This window comes from Simochromis diagramma, unplaced genomic scaffold, assembly GCF_900408965.1.
Source record: "Simochromis diagramma unplaced genomic scaffold, fSimDia1.1 OVJJ01000361.1, whole genome shotgun sequence".
In the NCBI taxonomy this organism is placed as follows: domain Eukaryota; kingdom Metazoa; phylum Chordata; class Actinopteri; order Cichliformes; family Cichlidae; genus Simochromis; species Simochromis diagramma.
This window is the reverse complement of record NW_024386860.1, coordinates 9,109,562-9,127,159: the sequence shown is the minus strand read 5'-3', so window position 1 is coordinate 9,127,159 and position 17,598 is coordinate 9,109,562. Positions and strand designations below refer to the sequence as shown.

At 39.0% G+C, this 17,598-nt stretch overlaps 3 protein-coding genes across 3 annotated transcripts; 2 read left to right on the top strand and 1 right to left on the bottom strand.

The window, feature by feature from the left end:
* Nucleotides 1-554: 554 nt before the first annotated feature.
* Nucleotides 555-11,579, top strand: gnl2 (guanine nucleotide binding protein-like 2 (nucleolar)). The gene is made up of 16 exons (XM_040030376.1): nt 555-767; nt 1,401-1,485; nt 1,609-1,703; nt 1,908-2,047; nt 4,782-4,966; nt 5,070-5,136; nt 5,217-5,375; nt 5,474-5,587; nt 7,197-7,325; nt 7,976-8,080; nt 8,538-8,696; nt 9,523-9,630; nt 9,724-10,205; nt 10,579-10,661; nt 10,896-10,975; nt 11,134-11,579. Exons 1-16 carry the CDS (start codon nt 704-706, stop codon nt 11,275-11,277), a joined length of 2,199 nt encoding a protein of 732 aa, XP_039886310.1. The 5' UTR covers nt 555-703; the 3' UTR covers nt 11,278-11,579.
* A 99-nt stretch (nt 11,580-11,678) lies between these two features.
* Nucleotides 11,679-13,360, bottom strand: dnali1 (dynein, axonemal, light intermediate chain 1). Its single transcript, XM_040030378.1, has 6 exons — nt 13,156-13,360; nt 12,744-12,880; nt 12,506-12,675; nt 12,226-12,404; nt 11,806-11,970; nt 11,679-11,719 (listed from the first exon to the last, which is right to left on the bottom strand). Exons 1-6 carry the CDS (start codon nt 13,234-13,236, stop codon nt 11,684-11,686), a joined length of 768 nt encoding a protein of 255 aa, XP_039886312.1. The 5' UTR covers nt 13,237-13,360; the 3' UTR covers nt 11,679-11,683.
* Nucleotides 13,361-13,764: 404 nt separating this feature from the next.
* On the top strand, nt 13,765-16,416 carry snip1 (Smad nuclear interacting protein). Its single transcript, XM_040030377.1, has 4 exons — nt 13,765-14,064; nt 14,262-14,388; nt 14,743-15,284; nt 15,475-16,416. The coding sequence occupies exons 1-4, from the start codon at nt 13,856-13,858 to the stop codon at nt 15,725-15,727; spliced, it is 1,131 nt and encodes a 376-aa protein (XP_039886311.1). The 5' UTR covers nt 13,765-13,855; the 3' UTR covers nt 15,728-16,416.
* The last annotated feature ends 1,182 nt before the right edge of the window (nt 16,417-17,598 follow it).

Sequence of the window (17,598 nt, the reverse complement as noted above, 5' to 3'; positions counted from 1 at the left end):
CATGTAGGCAAAGTTGTGTGACATTAGTGATGTTTGTACTTTCAGCCTCTATATATATATATATATCATAATAATCTGACAATACTATAATATTGGCCATATTATATTTACATTACCACAGTGAGATGACTTTAGTCTCATGAACAACAAGAGCTAATTGTTATTTACTAACTACTCTTGAACTGACTGTTCAGTACAGAAATGAAGCCCAACAATCATGTTTTACAGTCCCGTGGTCTCAGCCTCAGATACTCAACTAATCAAAGTTATGTCATGACAAAAATGAATGACCAACAAAACATTTTTTCTCCTTCATTTATGTCATACTATCTCGCGTTTCTTGCGGTTAGTATCATGGTTGCTAGGCAACCTGAATAGCGCGACGAAGGCCAGACCGTCCCATTTCACAAGCCTCTCACTTCCGCACTTCTCGTACTTATAGTACGCACCGTACGTAGTACGCGTAGTGCGCGTACTTCAAGCGTGCAGACCCTGAATTGGGACACAGCCTAAGTACGCACGCAGGAGCTTTCTGATTGGTTCTCACCTCCGTCGCTCTATTGATGATGTCCTTCCTGTTCACCCTAAGAACACGTGTAGGGTGTACATTTTCGAGCTGAGGGGAATAACGGCAACAAAACATCGCCGTTCAGACACCTTCGTATTTTTTTCTGTGGAAGGCTTTACCGAGTAAGAGGGCAACATGGTGAAGACACGGTACAAGGGGAAAAGCTCAATAAACCCCTCAACATCCAGCAGCAACCCCGGTGAGCTAACTCTCCCATTAGCCAAACTGCTTGTTTACAGCTAATGCTAATTGTTGCTAGTCATTGTCAGAGAAAGTCATTTTTGCGTTATTTTAGATAATAATAGCGTTGCGTATCAAAATAAGACTTCACAGCGGTGTGATGAATCTAAAACTTAAACTTGCACTGTTACGTACACTGTAGGAAGATATAGCCTTTTAAGTTTTGTCGTGTCAAACACCTGTTTTATGAAAGTTAAACATATTTACGGTAAAATCTGAGCTACAATCTTGGGGTGGAAAATGATGCTCCTTTAAAAATGAACGTGTACGGTGTGTCTGGTTAGTAGTCATAACTAGCAATGCAGTATATCTTGATAGGAATTATAAAGTTACGTGTTTGTATAAGCTGTTAACAGCACTATACCGGCACCTTACACTGAAACCCAGTCATTTGTTCAGCACATTTAAAACTGTTTAAGGTAATAAAACATGAATGTTGTTGCACGGTCCTTAAAAAAAAAAAATCAGAGGCATTAGTTGATTATAAATATGGTATTTCCCTTGTAATAAATTGACTAACAAGTAAGTGCATTGTAATAACATGTGGGTTTCGTTAATGAGCCATTAAAGTAAACATAAATTTATTCGACAGATCGAGCCAAAGGTGCTGGTGGAAACAACATGAGGGACCGAGCCACTATCAAGCGCCTGAATATGTACAGACAAAAACAAAGATGGTAAGCAAATATTTTTCTTTTTCTTTTCTTTTTTCTTTTTCTTTTCTTTTTTATTGATATAGTTTACTGTTACAATGTAACATAAGTGATATGTCAAGAATTAAAGAGATCTTTTGTCCACAGTGATAGCCGTGGAAAAGTCGTCAAACCTTTACAGTACCAGTCCACAGTAGCTCCGGGAACTGTTGCCAGAGTTGAACCTAACATCAAATGGTTTGGTGAGAAATGTCTTTACTGTTGTGTATGTTATAGTGTATACTGTAAATTAATTAAATTGGAGGCAATACCATTTGCTCATATGTTGCTCTTGTTTGAAATATTGTCAGTTGAATTTGTAAAAATAAAATGTTCACTACAATAATACCATATCATTTTTATTCTTATTATATGACTATCCCATATTTCTATACTCTGTATTTAAGCAAATACCCGTGTGATCAAGCAGTCATCCCTCCAGAAATTCCAGGAGGAGATGGAGGCAGTAAAGAAGGATCCATATCGTGTGGTGATGAGACAAAGCAAATTGCCTATGTCCCTTTTGCACGATAGAGTCAAAGCCCATGTGAGTATAAAGGCTTTAAAGCTTATTCTTGTAAGATTTTTATTATATATGTATTGTTATGAACAGTCACCACCAACACACTGAAATTAAAATGAAGCAGTTGAGATGTGTTTGAAGTGCAGAGGTGACATCTTAATTCAAGGAGTTTAACAAAAAAATATTGAATTTGTTGTTTAGGAATTACATGTATTTTTATCCATAGTCTTCCATTTTCAGAGGCTCAGAAAAAATAAATAATAATAACTGGATGTGAAACGCTGTCAGGTATAGACCTAACTGTATAATTAAAATGCAAACCTTGGGATCTAAACATGATAACAAAATAATAGCAAAACAACAAATTGTGTCAACAAGGGTAAAAAACAAAAACAAGAGATTTAAAAGAGGACACACAGTTTGCTTGCCTGAGATGTCTAACCATGGCATTACTGGGCATAGGGATCCAGACAACTAAGGCCAACTACTGCAGTAAGAAAACACAAGTAAGCCTTCCATGATCTCTAACAGCAGCACATGGGGAGTTAGCTGGTTCCAGCTATGGTGTGGAGGCGAGTCTTTATCGGCTACCTCAGAATTTTAATAAAGGTCAGCAAGGATTGATGTAATATATCACTTTTCCAAGTATGTGTTAATAGCCTGGCAAAATAAAGTGCATTGCATTGATAACAGTATAATGGCAGCATTTATTAAGCTTGCTTTCTCAGAGTTTTACAGGCAACTTCTTAATTGCCTCTTTGGGATCAATAAAGTCTTCTGATTCTGATTCTGAAACTGCAGATGCCAGGGAGTGTACTTCATCTGACACTGCTTTCTATTTCCGTGTGGATGGAGTGTACCTGAAAGTCGGCACAGAGCCTGTGACAAAATTAATGTTTAAAGAACAAGGCCGCAGAAGAAAGGAATAACTTAATATTAGATAGCTGTCTCTGCAAGTAAAGCTGTTTGGTCAGCTGAGAATGTAAGGAGTCTAAAAATAACTTAGACATTGCATTATTTCAAACATTAATAAGCAACGCACCCTCAATAAAAGAGAAACTAATAATGTGGTTCGTGCTGAGGCTAAAAGGATAAGTTTCCATGGATTTGAAGTAAATCAGCTGCAGGGTATTTTGGGGTATCCTATTTTTATTTCAGCGAAGCAGGCAGACATCAAAGGTAAAGGGCTACATGTGGGGGGGAAAAAATCAACCGAAACAGTTCTAGCAAACACACTTCTTCACGTTACTTTATAAGATGTTGTGGTCTGGTGTATCGTCTGATACAGTAGCTGAGCTCAGTTCAAGGAAAACTGAAATTGCAGCCAACCCAAGTCTGAGATTCGTGACTGGGGCAGTCGTAGTGATGCATAGTAAAAACGGGATTTAACAACCCCCCCCCCCCCCCCAAAAAAAATAAAAAATAAAATAAAATCAAAGATTATGTTATTAATAAATAAAGTATTTGATTTAAAGTGTTCTGTAAGCTTAAATATAAATAGCTCTTTGCACATGGGTCTAAACTTGCTTACGACAGTGGGATTAAGAGAGTGATTCTTTTAAAGGGGTTACCAAGTGGCATGTTTAAAATTTGAGTAGGAAATAACCAGTAAGTGGAATGCGTTTAATAATGACTAAAGTAAGTAATGCAGATAAAGATCATAGCTATTTTCGTCTGTGTGAGTAAACTCTTTCTTGAGGCTTCATGAGGTGAGACGAATATGAGGACTCACTTTAATCCTCATACAATTTTTCCTCTGCCCTACTGTGAACCTGAATGTACTGGCTTACGCTAGGCATGAGAGAGCTGCCTTCATCCAGACTTGGATGTTTTTTTTCCCTTCAACATAACCAACACAGTTCTAAATAAAATCCAGTTCTTGTTCTTGTTCTTGTGCCATGTGCTATAGTCCCTCATGAAGTTGAGGCATTTCTTAGAGTGTGAAAGAGTTCAAAATAATCTCTTAATTCATCACCGGGTTACCAGAAGATGACCTTTTATTATTTTTATTAATATTACAATTATGTAACTAAATGGCACAGAAGTGCTAGTAAAGTATGAAAGTGCTCTGTAATCTTAATGTATGATCACTGAATGACCGGTGGAATGATATTGCTCCAAAAGGCAGACAAATTAAGCAAGAGCCAGTGGTTCAGTCAGAAAAATGTGTTTTCAAACAACCAGAGTGCTTTGTAGGACCTCTTGGCAGATAGTTGAGGTGACCTGAGGCTGTAAACAGTGTTGTTTCTGACTAACCTGCTCCTCCACCCCTCGTGGCAGTTTTGCAATAGAGGTATGGCGTGTGTTTTAAGATCGCTGGAACACTTAATCAGCACTGGCATAGTCTTTGCTGTTTCACTGGCTTTGTCGCATATTTGGGGTTTCTGTTTAATATATTCATTTATTGTGTGTTTCTGACTGAAACTGTTGGAGAGCTGTTTGTGACTGTATCACAAACTGTGTTTTAACATTGAAAAAAAAGAGCTTTATGTTTCCTCTCTGCTTAAATACAGCATGATAATGTTAAATTTAAATGGATTTTGCAGTCCAGCTTCAACATCTGGATCCTTTAAGTGTGTTGTTCATGCTGGAAAGAACAAAGTCCAAACTTAATAAAACCACAGTCATAATTCTATCTGATTTTGTAAATAAATAATATAAGGTCCTGCTGTAAGTATATTGCTGGCAGAGCTATTCACTGTTAATATAAAAACTTTTTTTTTTAATCACAAAATGTTCTATCTTTCTATAATTGCAGAACTCTAAGGTTCACATTTTAGACACGGAGGGTTTTGAGAACACTTTTGGACCTAAGGCTCAAAGGAAGAGGCCCAGTCTTGTTGTGGGCGATGTCAAGGACCTTGTAGAGCAAGCTGAGGCCTCAGCCCTAAGTTATAATGCAGAAAATGACAAAGACCTGGTTACCGAGGACACAGGGGTCCGGTAAGAATTTTCTTTTTGTTTCTTTGTTTCTTTGTTTTTTTAAATGCATTTTTTTCACATTTAAAGTGTCGTTAAATCCCTGCTACTTTTTTATTCACTAAAGGGCGGAAGCACGTGAGGAGATTTTCAAAAAGGGTCAGTCCAAGAGAATCTGGGGAGAACTTTACAAGGTATCGTCTCCACCTTGTGTAGTATGTTAGTGCAGTAAAGTGTTGTGTGGTCATTCTCCAGTCCTCTTTTATTTTTACAGGTGATTGACTCATCTGATGTCATCATCCAAGTGCTGGATGCCCGAGATCCTATGGGAACACGGTCTAAGAGCATTGAAACGTATCTAAAGAAAGAGAAATCCTGGAAACATCTGATCTTTGTTCTAAACAAGTGTGACCTTGTGCCCACCTGGGTCACGGTAAGATATTTACAGCACACCCCCCTGGTTTCCTGTATGACTGGTTGTAGTTGCCTTTTCTTAGTATTAAACTTGGTCTCTGCTCATTGTTAAACCAGAAACGTTGGGTGGCTGTTCTGTCTCAAGAATATCCCACTTTGGCTTTCCATGCCAGCCTCACAAACTCATTTGGTAAGGGCTCTCTCATCCAGCTGCTCAGGCAGTTTGGCAAGGTAAGCAAATGCTTTTTGTTCGAAATGCAAAAACTTTCACAAATAAAATATTTGAGTTGTTTTATTATATAGAGTTTTTAAAAAAATACATTTATCATCATGTTGTTGTGCAAGATAATAGATTTGTCAACTGGTAGTAATTTGTAACAACTTAATGTGTATATAGCTGTGAACACAATATCTGATGCTTAATTAGGTTAGCTGGGACACTGTAGGCATTTAATGAGCAGTATTTAATGTGTTAATGTTAGAATCACAAACATTGGAATAAACATATCTGTTTGATGACAAGCTACATTGGTTTGTCAATTGTGCATTATTATTGTTTTGCATCATATTTCCTTTAGATTTTTAAACACTTTACTAAACTGTAAAATATGCTTTTAGGTCTTTAAGTAGTTTACATTGACACAATATATTAATTTAGCTGCAGTAAACCACCACAGTGGAGTTTCAATCAAGCTGTAACTGAAGATTGACAGGCTGTCTGCTTTAAATCAAGGGGTTTACCAAAAGTATTGCATTAACTTTTTAGAAATCCCATCCATATACAGTCCCCCATTTTCAGAGGCTCAAATGTAATTGTCTAATTGACTGAAAGGTAGTTTCATGGTTAGGTGAGTCCCGTTCCTTTGTTATTCCATGACAAATTAAACAGATAACTTATTCGGATCGTTTACAACAAGGTACAAACCACTGGTTGCAAACATTAAAAGGGCAGGTTAGACCATATCAGAGGACATGTGAAAGAGTCTCCGCAGTTCTGGAAAACAAATCACTGAAAACCGAGATGAACTTTTATCAGAGTAATGGATAGAGAAAAGTATAGAGAAGGAGAGAAACAGCTCATGAGCTGATTAATCCCACATTATATTTCAAACATAGTAGAAGCAATGTCATAACATAGACATGTATGGCTGCCAGTGGACATGGACCACTTGTGTTTACTGATGATGTGACTGCTGATATAAGTAGCAAAATGAATTTGCACTTCACTGCGCAAATGGATAATGATCCAAAACATACTGCAAAAGAAACCCAAGAGATTCTCAAGGCAAATAAATGGAATATTCTTCACTGGCCAAGACAGTCACCTGATCTCAACCCAACATGAACATGCTTTTGAGTTACAGAAGACAAAACTGAAGCTGTTTTTCAAAAGGGCAGCAGCTGAAGACAGCTGCAGTAAAGGCCTGGTACACCATGTGAAAGAAGGACATGCAGCATCTGGTGATGTCCATTAGTTCTAGACTTCAGGCTGTCTTTCTGAGGTTACTTTTCAGCTTCTGAAAATGGGGAACTGTGTACAAAAATGGCAGTAATTCCTGAACATTTAACTGGGTGCATTTTTGTTAAACCACTTGAATTAAAGCTGAAATGAAGCACATTTTTTTTATCCACTGTGGTGGTCTACAGAGGCTAAAAGAATGCTTCGTTGTCCCAAAACTGTGCTGTGTTCCACACAGTTACAACCATAACATTAGATTATGTATTGCCCTGACTGCCCTGGCAGCATACTTGAGAAAAGCTTGAAAGAGACAACAGAGGAATTACATCCCTTCAAAGAGGACAGACAAAGACTTCCTGACTTTATTTTTCCCTCACGCAGCTCCACACAGACAAAAAACAAATAAGTGTGGGTTTCATCGGATATCCAAATGTTGGAAAAAGCTCGATCATCAACACTCTGAGGTCAAAGAAGGTTTGCAATGTTGCACCCCTCGCTGGAGAAACGAAGGTAAAATCAATGTATCGTATTAACTATACAGTAGTTAGGTTCACATGATTATATTTTGGATTTAGTCAAAGTCCCGTTGCTGCTTAATGTTGATGGCTTCAGTAACAGAAGCAGTCTACCCTCTGTTTTTAAAAATATAACTGAAAAACTAAGTGGAGAGTAAAAGAGTAAAAACAACCATTTTTTTATCCTTCATTTCCTCTCTCTTCATCTGTTTATCCTTTTTGGAAACAAATGAAGGGTTGAAACCTTGGCGTACAAAGACCGGTCAAGGGGAAAGTCAGGGAAAAATAGCTTTACCTTTAGAGCCAAAATTGTAAGCTTGGACTATAACCGAGCAGAGTTTTTCTGCACACCTATCCAGTGACTCTCGTAGGCCTGTGGCCAGCAGTGCTTTATTTCCCACCTTGTGTTTTATTCTCAGCACATACTCAGCAATTACGAAAGCCAAACGAGGTTATGATCCGTAGCACTTTCATAGATCACATACATTTTGCCTTCCCACTTATAATTCTTTCAGCAGTTTTTCCTTGTTTTAAGATTTTATATCAAATGATACCAACAAGGTAAAATGTGTTTCTCATCGTTTGTGAAACGGAATTTCATGGACCACACATACAGCGTTAACCTTTCTCTCTCTTTTGTTTAAGGTGTGGCAGTACATCACTTTGATGAGGCGCATCTTCCTCATTGACTGTCCTGGTGTTGTCTACCCCTCAGAAGACAGTGAATCTGATATTGTTTTGAAAGGAGTAGTAAGTCTGTTTTTTTAAAGTTTATTCCAATTTTTTTTTTTTTTTTTAATCAATTAATTTGAGTTTTTTTAATGTCTGCCACTGCAGTATAATAAGAAGGGTGAATTTATTTGGACTTCCCATAAAACTGGGAAAAACAATAACATCTGAAAATCTAAGCACAGATCCGAGAAATGGTGTCCTGGTAACTTAGTATAATCCACCGAACTGTTAATGTTGTATTTTTAACAGTCCCGAGGATTCGGGGAATAACCAACTGAGACTTTAAAGTGGTTTGGGCTTCATAATGCTAATACCCAACTGTTTTTAAAAATGTCTTTATCTGCTCTATTTCTGATCCTCGGGATCCTTGTGGGGCATCCGAGGTTCAGCATTTCACCCTTAAAGTCAGCGTAACTGAAAGGTTGCACGTTCACGTCTTAAAGTACTCATCTTTTTCTTTCCCCTTTTTGCAAAGGTTCAAGTGGAAAAGATCAAGAACCCAGAGGAGCACATCGGTGCAGTACTGGAGCGGGCCAAACCAGAATACATTCAGAAGACCTACCGCATCCCTACTTGGAACTGTGCTGATGACTTTCTTGAGAAACTGGCGTTTCGCACAGGGAAACTTTTGAAGGTTCATTTTCTTATTTAGAGGCTATACTTGAAAACTGCTTTGTATATTTTTCCAAACATTTGCTTTATAAGTTCTGATGATATAAAAAATATATAATTTTATAGCTACAATGGAGCATTTTAACTCATTGTATGTGTAAGAGGTAATGGTTAAGGTTTATTTTTCAGCTTGGGTATTTATTGTGCTGTTTGTCTAGAAACAAGTGTTTTAATACCTCTGTGTAGTTTTGTGGGGAAGTTAATGACTGCTGACTTTGCTGCAAAAGCAGGTTTTACAAACATTTTTCCCCTTAAAGTTGTGTTCCTACCAACTTCATTGTTGCACATTTCTCCCATGTATTTGAATTTAGGACTCTCCTTGAGCCTTATTTCTCTCTAAAAATGCTGTACTGTCTTGACATTTTCTCTGAAATATGGCATAGGCAGAAATCTAGAGAAGGCAGGACTGAAACATAAACAGCCCCCCCCCCCAGAAGAGCTTGGGTCTTATGTATGTGCTGTGTATGCATTTAAAAAAGTTACATTCACTTCATTCTCCACATAGAATGAAGGACGATGAATGAACGATGAGCTCTTATTTACCAGATGGAAACTCTCTGCTTAACTGATTGTACCGCCAAACTTTCTTTCTGCTTGGACTCTCTCCTTTCACTGCCAAATGTTTAAGTCTGAAAATAGAGTCCAGAAGAGCTGCAGGGCTACAGCTGCCTCTGAAACACTAGATATATATATATATTTTTTAAATGTATTTATTTATTGCTGCCTACTTCAGCTTTAAATCACTAAGTCTTAAGATGTCTTAGCAATCTCTTCTTGTTTTTGTACAGGGCGGTGAGCCAGATCTCGCCACAGTCTCTAAAATGGTATTGAATGACTGGCAGAGAGGACGTATCCCCTTCTTTGTGAAACCCCCTGGACCTGAAGGAGATCAAGAGGTAAGATTACACTGAATTTCTCTCTAGGGCTTTTTAAGCGCACCAAACTGTGCCCTCAGTGTAAACCTGTTTTTATTGCTGTGTTTTCGCTAGGATGAGAAGCCACTGCCAGTTGCAGGACCGTCGGAGGTAGTAGAGCATGTGCAGAAGGAACAACCAGACAATCCGGACGCCATCTCAGAGGGACGTGAGGAAGAACAGCAGAGACAGAAGGAACAGGTCCAGAAGATTCTGGCTAATGTCAGACAAAACTTTGGCAAAATCAGTGTGGCTCCAGAGTTCAGCAAGGAAGACTTAGTTCCCATGGACATGCCTGATCTGGACATGTCAGATTTTTCTGGCTCTGATGGTGAGGAAGATGAGGGCACAGAGGAAAATGAAGGCAAAGAGGAAGATGCGACAAGCGTTGAACCAGCTGATGAAGTGACTGACATCTCTGAGCCCACAACCTCTCAGACTGAAAAGACAAACGGCAGCAAGAGTTCACGGGAGGTCATACGTGAGCTGGATGTGAAAATCGCCAAGTACAAGCAGTTTCTGGACCGAGCCAAATCCAATCGCTTCTCTGCAATCCGGTCAGTCTGCTCAAGCCCAAACCTCACTCGCATATTTTCTTTGTCTTGTGTACTGCCACCATTGTGTTTCGTCCAGTAACGTAATGTGAAGTTGTCAGACATAGAGATGCCACGCATTTTAGGTGGTCCATGTTAACCAGCCTTGAAGCTGCTGATGACTAGCAGTGATCATTTTGATGCCATAACGTTTGTGTCTTTTGTGTTCTTTAATGCTTGTGTTGAATTTCAACACACACTGAAGAACAAAGTCAAGTAACCGCTGTATAGTTAATCTGAGCCTAATTTAATTACTGTTCATTTCAGCTGACCCCAACAGGGATAAACTGTTTGCCTTGTTTTGTAATGATTTACTTTTTTCCATTTCTTTGGACAGGATACCTAAGGCGCTTTCTGACAAAGTGTTCACAGACATCAAGACTAAACAGTCAGCAGCGACTAAGCAAGCACAGAAGAAAGGTAGTCAGTCAGCTTGTTTGTTATGACTTTGTATGGTTCTGGATGTAAAAATAATTTGGGAAAGGCTTTATCAGATGTGGTTAAGGTCCAATAAACCTTCTGCAGTTCCAACAGAATAATCAATTACTGATATTTATCAACTTGATATTTTACACAAACTTTAGATTTGAATGGGTACGTCAAGTTAACATTCAGGCAGTGACATCAGATCTGTTCATCTTTCTTTGAATTCAGCTCCAAACCAGAGGGGTAAAAAGAGGAAAGCTGAGGAGGGTGAGGACCTGGCCCAGCCGAACAGACTCACGTCTAAACAGGTATGCGGTGTTTGTTCTCTCTGATGTCAAACAGGCCAGATTTCTCTGGTGAATGTTCTTCTTACTGATGTAACATTGGAAATGAAAAGCTCTGGTCTTTTTTAGAAGAAGATTTCACTTTTTTTCCTCTTCTGTTTCTCTTTTATCCTTCTCTACAGAGAAGAGCAATGGATCGTGCTCAGAGGACGAAGAAAGTTGGCGTACGTTATTATGAAACTCACAATGTGAAGAACAAGAACAAGAACAAAAAAATCCCAGCATCAGGCACAGAAGGTCAAAATACCAAGAAATCGAAGCACTAGACTGAAGTTGAATAAAATAAAATAAAACACACATGTAAGAAATCTGTATCTAAATTAGCCTGAAGCTATTTTTATTGGGATAAAAAAGGTTGGCAGAAGGTGGAACACTAAGGTGGTCTTAATCAACTTGATGCCTTATCTTCATGACTGTTGTAACTTTGTCCCCTCAGTGCAGAACTGTATTTGAATGACATTTCATTCATCATTTACAAGTGTACTGCTCTCTTGACGTTCAAGAGCAATGTGCAGTAGTTGTTTGAAGTGTACTTGTTATGCCAGAACAATAAAACATTTGTAAATTACACTAAGTTTTTACTTTAATGTATCATTAAGCAATAAGATGAATTGCAAATGAACACAATCTTGTACAGAGAAATGCCAGCTAAGTGTTTGTTTGTTTGTTTTTTTACTTCTTTGGTGCAATTATCTCTTCCAGTTGAGCCTGAAAAGAAAAAAGGGGTGGTTAAGAAATCTTTAGACAACACAATCTACAAGAATTATTCTCTGATATGTAATTGAAAAAGTCACCTTAAGCTGTTGGTTGGTTCTCTTTAGGAACTGGATCTCGTCATCGTGCCTCTTTTCCTCTAGCTGTCGCTTTTCAGCTTCTATCTTCTCAACTGTTTCACATTTAGCCTTCTCTTCATTCAGCGCCTTCTTCAGTTCTTGTTTCTCGTTCTCTAGCTCCAAAATCTGCCCGTATAACAACGCATACGTGTGAGTTTGTTATTGATGCAGGGTCAATCCTGTAAAAAGCACTGCAGCCACTGTCATTGTACAGGAACTGTAAAATAGAGAAATTGTGCTCTCTGCTGGACTCCTAGCTAAATGACAGCTGAACTAAGTCGAGTGGCGAAGTAAATTTCCCAGCATCTATAAATTGCTTAGTATTAAAAATATATATTGTGACCCTGTATTTGTAACTCATAAGGAACCTGATATCCTTACTCTGTTTTTCATATCAGCTTCGCCCTTCTTAGCCTGCAGTGCCTTTCTCATGCCGTAAGCTATGCTGCTTTCATACACGGTCTGGTAGGCAGCAATGGTCATCTGAATCTCATCTCTGACCAGCCACAATAGCATACCCCTCTCAGCGCAGTTGATGGTTACCTGTCTGAGTAATTCATCTCAAAAGAAAAAGAATGACAAAAAAACTTATGTGATTTATTGTATTTATGTGTATTGATTCTACCTTCTATAATCAGCAACATCTCAGCTTCTTCCTTACCAAAACACTGGGAATAGAGCTCCCTGCGGACAGGGCAGATTCCTGTTTCTTTGGCCTGTCTTTGCTGCAGTTTTGTGTTTAGGAGTTCTTCTAGGTGCAACACATCTGCTCTCGTACAAGGTGTACTGGATACTTTCTGCACCCACAGTTGGTTTCCCTCCATCCACTCCCTGTAAGAGGAAAATTTGAAAAGTTCTGAACTTGCTGAAGAACACGCTATGGATAGGTAAAACTGTACCTGGGTGGGAGGATTGAATTGAGGAGCTCCTCATTTTCCTGCTTAGTAACCTCAGTAGATGCTGATTTTGGTTTAGGAGGTGGTGGAACAGGTGTAGAGTCAATGGGCTGCTGAGGGCTTACTTTCAAAGGGCGTCCCTGTAGTGACAGATGTTTCATAAACTATCAGACAAACATATTATTACCCTGATTTGATTTTTTAAATGACTGATACATTTTCGTAAATCTATTATAAAATACACCTTACAGAACCACCTTGTAACTGTATGCATGCAAATATATTTGTGGATGTAAGTATAATTGCATTAAGCTTTAATCAGACTCTCGGGACCTTGGATGGCATAACTTTTACATTAATCTCAAATCTATCCCTGAGACTTGTGCCATAAATACGGCTGGCTCGATAAACTCACCTTTGGTGATTTTCTGTCTGTGCTTTTGTTGACCAGAACTGGATTGTCGTATTTCAGCAGCGTGTCAGCTGGAGGAATCATTGTCGTTTACAATAGAGGAATAGAATAAACTTATACAGTAAAACCTGAAACTTCTTGGTCTAGCGTTTAGTTACAGAAAGTTCACGCTCATTGTTTGGGTTGTCCTGGCAACAATGTCCGTTACGTTTTAATGTGTGCGAGCGGAATCAGCGCTTAGCTCCAGCGAGTACAGGCTAGTGACACTTTTTTTTAAAAAAAAATCCTTTTGAGATAAATGCATTTTTATCAGTATTTTAAAAAAATCTATTTAAAAGAGCCAAGTGGGATGTTTGTTTGTTTTTCTACTTTTACCACCTTGTGTAACTTTTACTTTTACTATGCCTTTTTTGTTTGTTTTGTGTTTACAGGCTGCATCAAGTAAAAGTAATGTGTGTTAAACGAATATGTAAATAATGAAAGAATCTTCCAGCTTTTTCAATACACTAAATATTTAGGCTGTACAGGAAATAAACTGGCCGGCATCTCATGTCGGAACCAACGTGAGACATGAACACATGCGGAGCTTAATTCTCGGTGAACCTCGGGAAGCGGAAGTGCGTGATCTCGGCGTAACGGGCGAAGTTTGTTACATGCCGAGGCTTTTGTTTTTTTGTACATACAGTGGTGTGGTTGAAAATGTATGCTTTTTAGGTTATACAACGGTCGATTTGAGAGAATTATTTTAAGCATGGCCAAAGAGAAGCGACACAGGAGAAGAGAAAGTCCGGAGCGTGAAGCCGAAGTAAAGATAAAGCAGGAGAAACTGAGCCCTGCTAGGCCACAGAGATCACGCCGCTCCAGGTCGAGATCCCCCGGCAACTCCAGTCCACAGAGAGGAGGAACGAGTCGGTGTGTGCACTAAAGTTATCATACCACCTTAATTTTGCCACATGTGTCATATTGATCAACTTGACAACCGTGACAGAGTCAGTTTTTTTGAGTATATCGCTGTAGTACTTGGGCTAGCTACAGCCACTAGTTGCATCTCAACGGTGGGAAATGTCGTGTGAACGGCCGCTTAATACTCTCTTGTGTTCTTCATTTAGGTCACCTGCAAGGACGAGGGACCGTTCACCAGGTAGAAGGGGAACCTCTCCCGCCAGAAGAAGCAGCAGATCTCCGAGAAAAAAGAGAAGCCGTAGTCCTCACCATGGGGATGTCAGAGTAAAGCGGGTGATTAGCTTCAAATTATTGGGAAACATTTTGCAATTCAGCAGCACCACTGGAGTGTAAAGTGATCTAGGTGGTATAAAGTACTCATCTGGAATTTACCACACAGAAGCTTGTGTAACCCAAGTGCTAGTCAGATAGTACTAACAGTCTGAGGCAGTCTGTTTTCTGTGTAGAGACCCAACATTGGTCTGCAGTTGTCCCATTTTTAATGTTTTTCAGAGGCATATGGCAGTAATGACAGTATATGTCAAACAAACTAGAGCCCACTATTCCATACTGAAGGGTAATGCAGTACAATATAATTAACTACTCAAAAATGTAACTGTGTAAGTATTCTCTAAATATATGTCACAGGAACGGGATGAGCATAGAGCTAGCGGCGACGAGAGAAGAAGAAGAAATGAGCAACCAGAGGACAGACGGAGTAGGTGGGAATCTGATAGGCCACGGGAGAGAGAGCGCGGTGGGGAGAGGCATAGGGAGCGAAATGCTCTTGCCTCTCAACAAGCTGAACGACAGCAGCAAGATGAGAGACGCAGGGAAAATCGCCAGCGACGTGAAGAAAACCAAGAGCGAGACTTGGGGAGGTCAGAAGAAGAGGGTGATGAGGCAAGCGCTGCTCCTGCTGTGAAAGAGAAGCCAAACTTCGAACTTTCAGGGGCACTCACAGAAGACACAAACACATTTCGGGGAGTGGTGATCAAGTACAACGAGCCGCCTGAGGCTCGGATTCCGAAGCGCCGATGGCGACTGTACCCTTTCAAGAATGATGAGGCTCTTCCAGTCATGTACATTCACAGACAGAGTGCCTATTTGTTGGGGCGACAGAGAAGAATTGCTGATATCCCGATTGATCACCCATCCTGCTCCAAGCAACATGCAGTATTCCAGTACAGGTAGGAAGAACAGTCATCAGCACATTTTTATTTATTTTTTTACTCTAGTTTTCGTTTTGTTTGAAAAGCATGCTCGATCTGTGGTGATTACTATTTACTATTGTTGTTGTCCAATATGTTGAATGACTCTTTAGTCGTGAACCCCATTTGCAAATAGATCATGTCCACCATTCTGTCTTCATTTCTGCAGACTGGTGGAGTTTACGCGGGCAGATGGCACCACGGGCCGGAGGGTAAAGCCTTACATTATTGACCTTGGCTCTGGCAATGGCACTTACCTGAACAACCAGCGTATCGAGCCCCAGCGGTACTATGAACTCAAAGAAAAAGATGTCATAAAATTTGGCTTCAGCAGCCGTGAATACGTGCTGCTTCATGAGTTCTCAGACACAACCGAGGTGGACGCCAAGCAGGAAGAGGAAGACGAGGGCCTTGATGAGTAAATCGTTCCAAAGTACCTGATTGCCGAAGTTCATTCAGGTTAGATAATATCATCATCAAAAACAACAACAGAAAAAGAACTGTTTCTGCAGGGAATGGAGCAATAAGTTTGAACTGGTAAAAGCAGGAACTGATTTAAATAATGGAACAGGATTTGTTGGTGTATATTGTGTAATTACTGATCTCTTGCTTGAACCTGCCACAGCTGTCTCAAAGAAGACTTTTTCTCAGGTTGTATAATGTCTATGTGATACGTGACGGATCTTACATCTCACATTGCTCGCATTACATTAAGATGTGCTCAGTGACAGATAAAGATATCTCACCAATCTATAGTTATATATTCTATATTTTTTTGCACCACAGCACTTAGTGCAAAGCATAGCTAATCATCTATGTCCATGCTATATGTGTCAGTGTACATTACATTATTGGAATGTGAACTCTAGATTCATGTTTAAAAAGCATTTTTATTGTCAGAGTAAACATTGCAGTATAAGATGTAAGGATATTTCCTTTTCCTTTTTTTGTCTTTGCTTGTAGTGCAGGAAAAATTATTAACGCTGTTGTGTTCCCTTGCACTACTGGAATCTGTATGCACCATTCTTATTTTTGCCCATTCATAGAAGTTCATAGTAAATTTTCATTTTTGTACTGTAAATAAATTTTTGAAGAGTTTTATTGGAGCAAACTGGTGTCCGTTTGTTTCATAAAATGTCCCGTTTTAAGGAGGACAATAGGCACCATAATTATTTAACAAGTGGGTAATACAATTTGTTTATTATAATTTAAGCCTTTTAATTACAGTACTCTCTAATAGTCATCATCATTTATTTATATAGCACTTTTAAAACACACCTGGTAGACCAAAGTGTTGTACAATACAAATATAAATATAGTAATAGCAAAAACCAGAAATAGCAATAAAATTAATTTAAAAAAATGTCAGTCACCCACAGACTTAAAAGCCAGGGAATAAAAATAGGCTTTTAATCTGGACTTAAAAACTGGCACTGATGTAGCTTGTCTAATATGGAGGGGAAGGCTATTCCAAAGCATTGGAGCCGCAACAGAGAACGCTCGGTCTCCTCTAAGTTTTAGCCGTGACTTTGGGACTGAAAGCAACAGTTGCTCAGCTGACCGAAGCAAACGAATGGGGACATGAGGCCTCAACAAATCAGACAAATAAACCTGTCCCTGTCCAACCCCTATTAAAAGAGAATTGCAATAATCCAAATGTGAAGTATCCCTTCATTTCTTTATATTGTGCTAGGAAAATGGGTGCAACAATTTACTGAAAGACATGCAAAAAAAAGTACAGTAAGGCAAAAACAGTTTGTACAGTTCTGTACTATTAAAAGTCGATACTTGATAGAACCGCCTTTATTCCTCAGCACAGCAAAATCTCTTGACACTTTAAGCAGTTTTCTAGGCTTCTTGAAAGACTTCCCTAATTTTTTCTTTGTATGTTGTCTGCTTTTTGTTTGACAACACTGAGGATCTGGCTCTGGGGAGGCCGATCCATGAGTTTGGGGGGGTCACAAGTATACTTGTGACATGTGCAATGACAATAAAGTTGAGTTCTATTCAATTCTATTCATTTTTTTTTTTTAAAAGTACAGCGTACTTACAATGTAAGATGTCGAAATGTTGTTTATTTTTCCGCTAAATAACCAGGAAATTACACTGTACTGCTTGTGCTTGTGCACTACATAGATTACAGTATATTTTTTCCTTGTTTCCAAGAAAAATTACTTGTTGCTCCCTTATTCTGCTATACCTATCTTTAAATATTTATTTATAATTACTTTCTAATTTCAAATAAAACACGCTGAAATTCCATTTAATCACGGGGAAATTACGCCCTTGGTAG

Coding starts and splice junctions, on each gene's coding strand:
- gnl2 (XM_040030376.1), top strand. CDS start 704: ATGGTGAAGACACGGTACAAGGGGAAAAGCTCAATAAACCCCTCAACA. Junction 768..1,400: donor AACATCCAGCAGCAACCCCG/GTGAGCTAACTC, acceptor TTTATTCGACAG/ATCGAGCCAAAGGTGCTGGT. Junction 10,662..10,895: donor TAAGCAAGCACAGAAGAAAG/GTAGTCAGTCAG, acceptor CTTTGAATTCAG/CTCCAAACCAGAGGGGTAAA.
- dnali1 (XM_040030378.1), bottom strand. CDS start 13,236: ATGATTCCTCCAGCTGACACGCTGCTGAAATACGACAATCCAGTTCTG. Junction 12,881..13,155: donor CAGACAGAAAATCACCAAAG/GTGAGTTTATCG, acceptor CTGTCACTACAG/GGACGCCCTTTGAAAGTAAG. Junction 11,971..12,225: donor AAGCTGATATGAAAAACAGA/GTAAGGATATCA, acceptor TTATACGGGCAG/ATTTTGGAGCTAGAGAACGA.
- snip1 (XM_040030377.1), top strand. CDS start 13,856: ATGCTTTTTAGGTTATACAACGGTCGATTTGAGAGAATTATTTTAAGC. Junction 14,065..14,261: donor CAGAGAGGAGGAACGAGTCG/GTGTGTGCACTA, acceptor TTCTTCATTTAG/GTCACCTGCAAGGACGAGGG. Junction 15,285..15,474: donor CATGCAGTATTCCAGTACAG/GTAGGAAGAACA, acceptor TCATTTCTGCAG/ACTGGTGGAGTTTACGCGGG.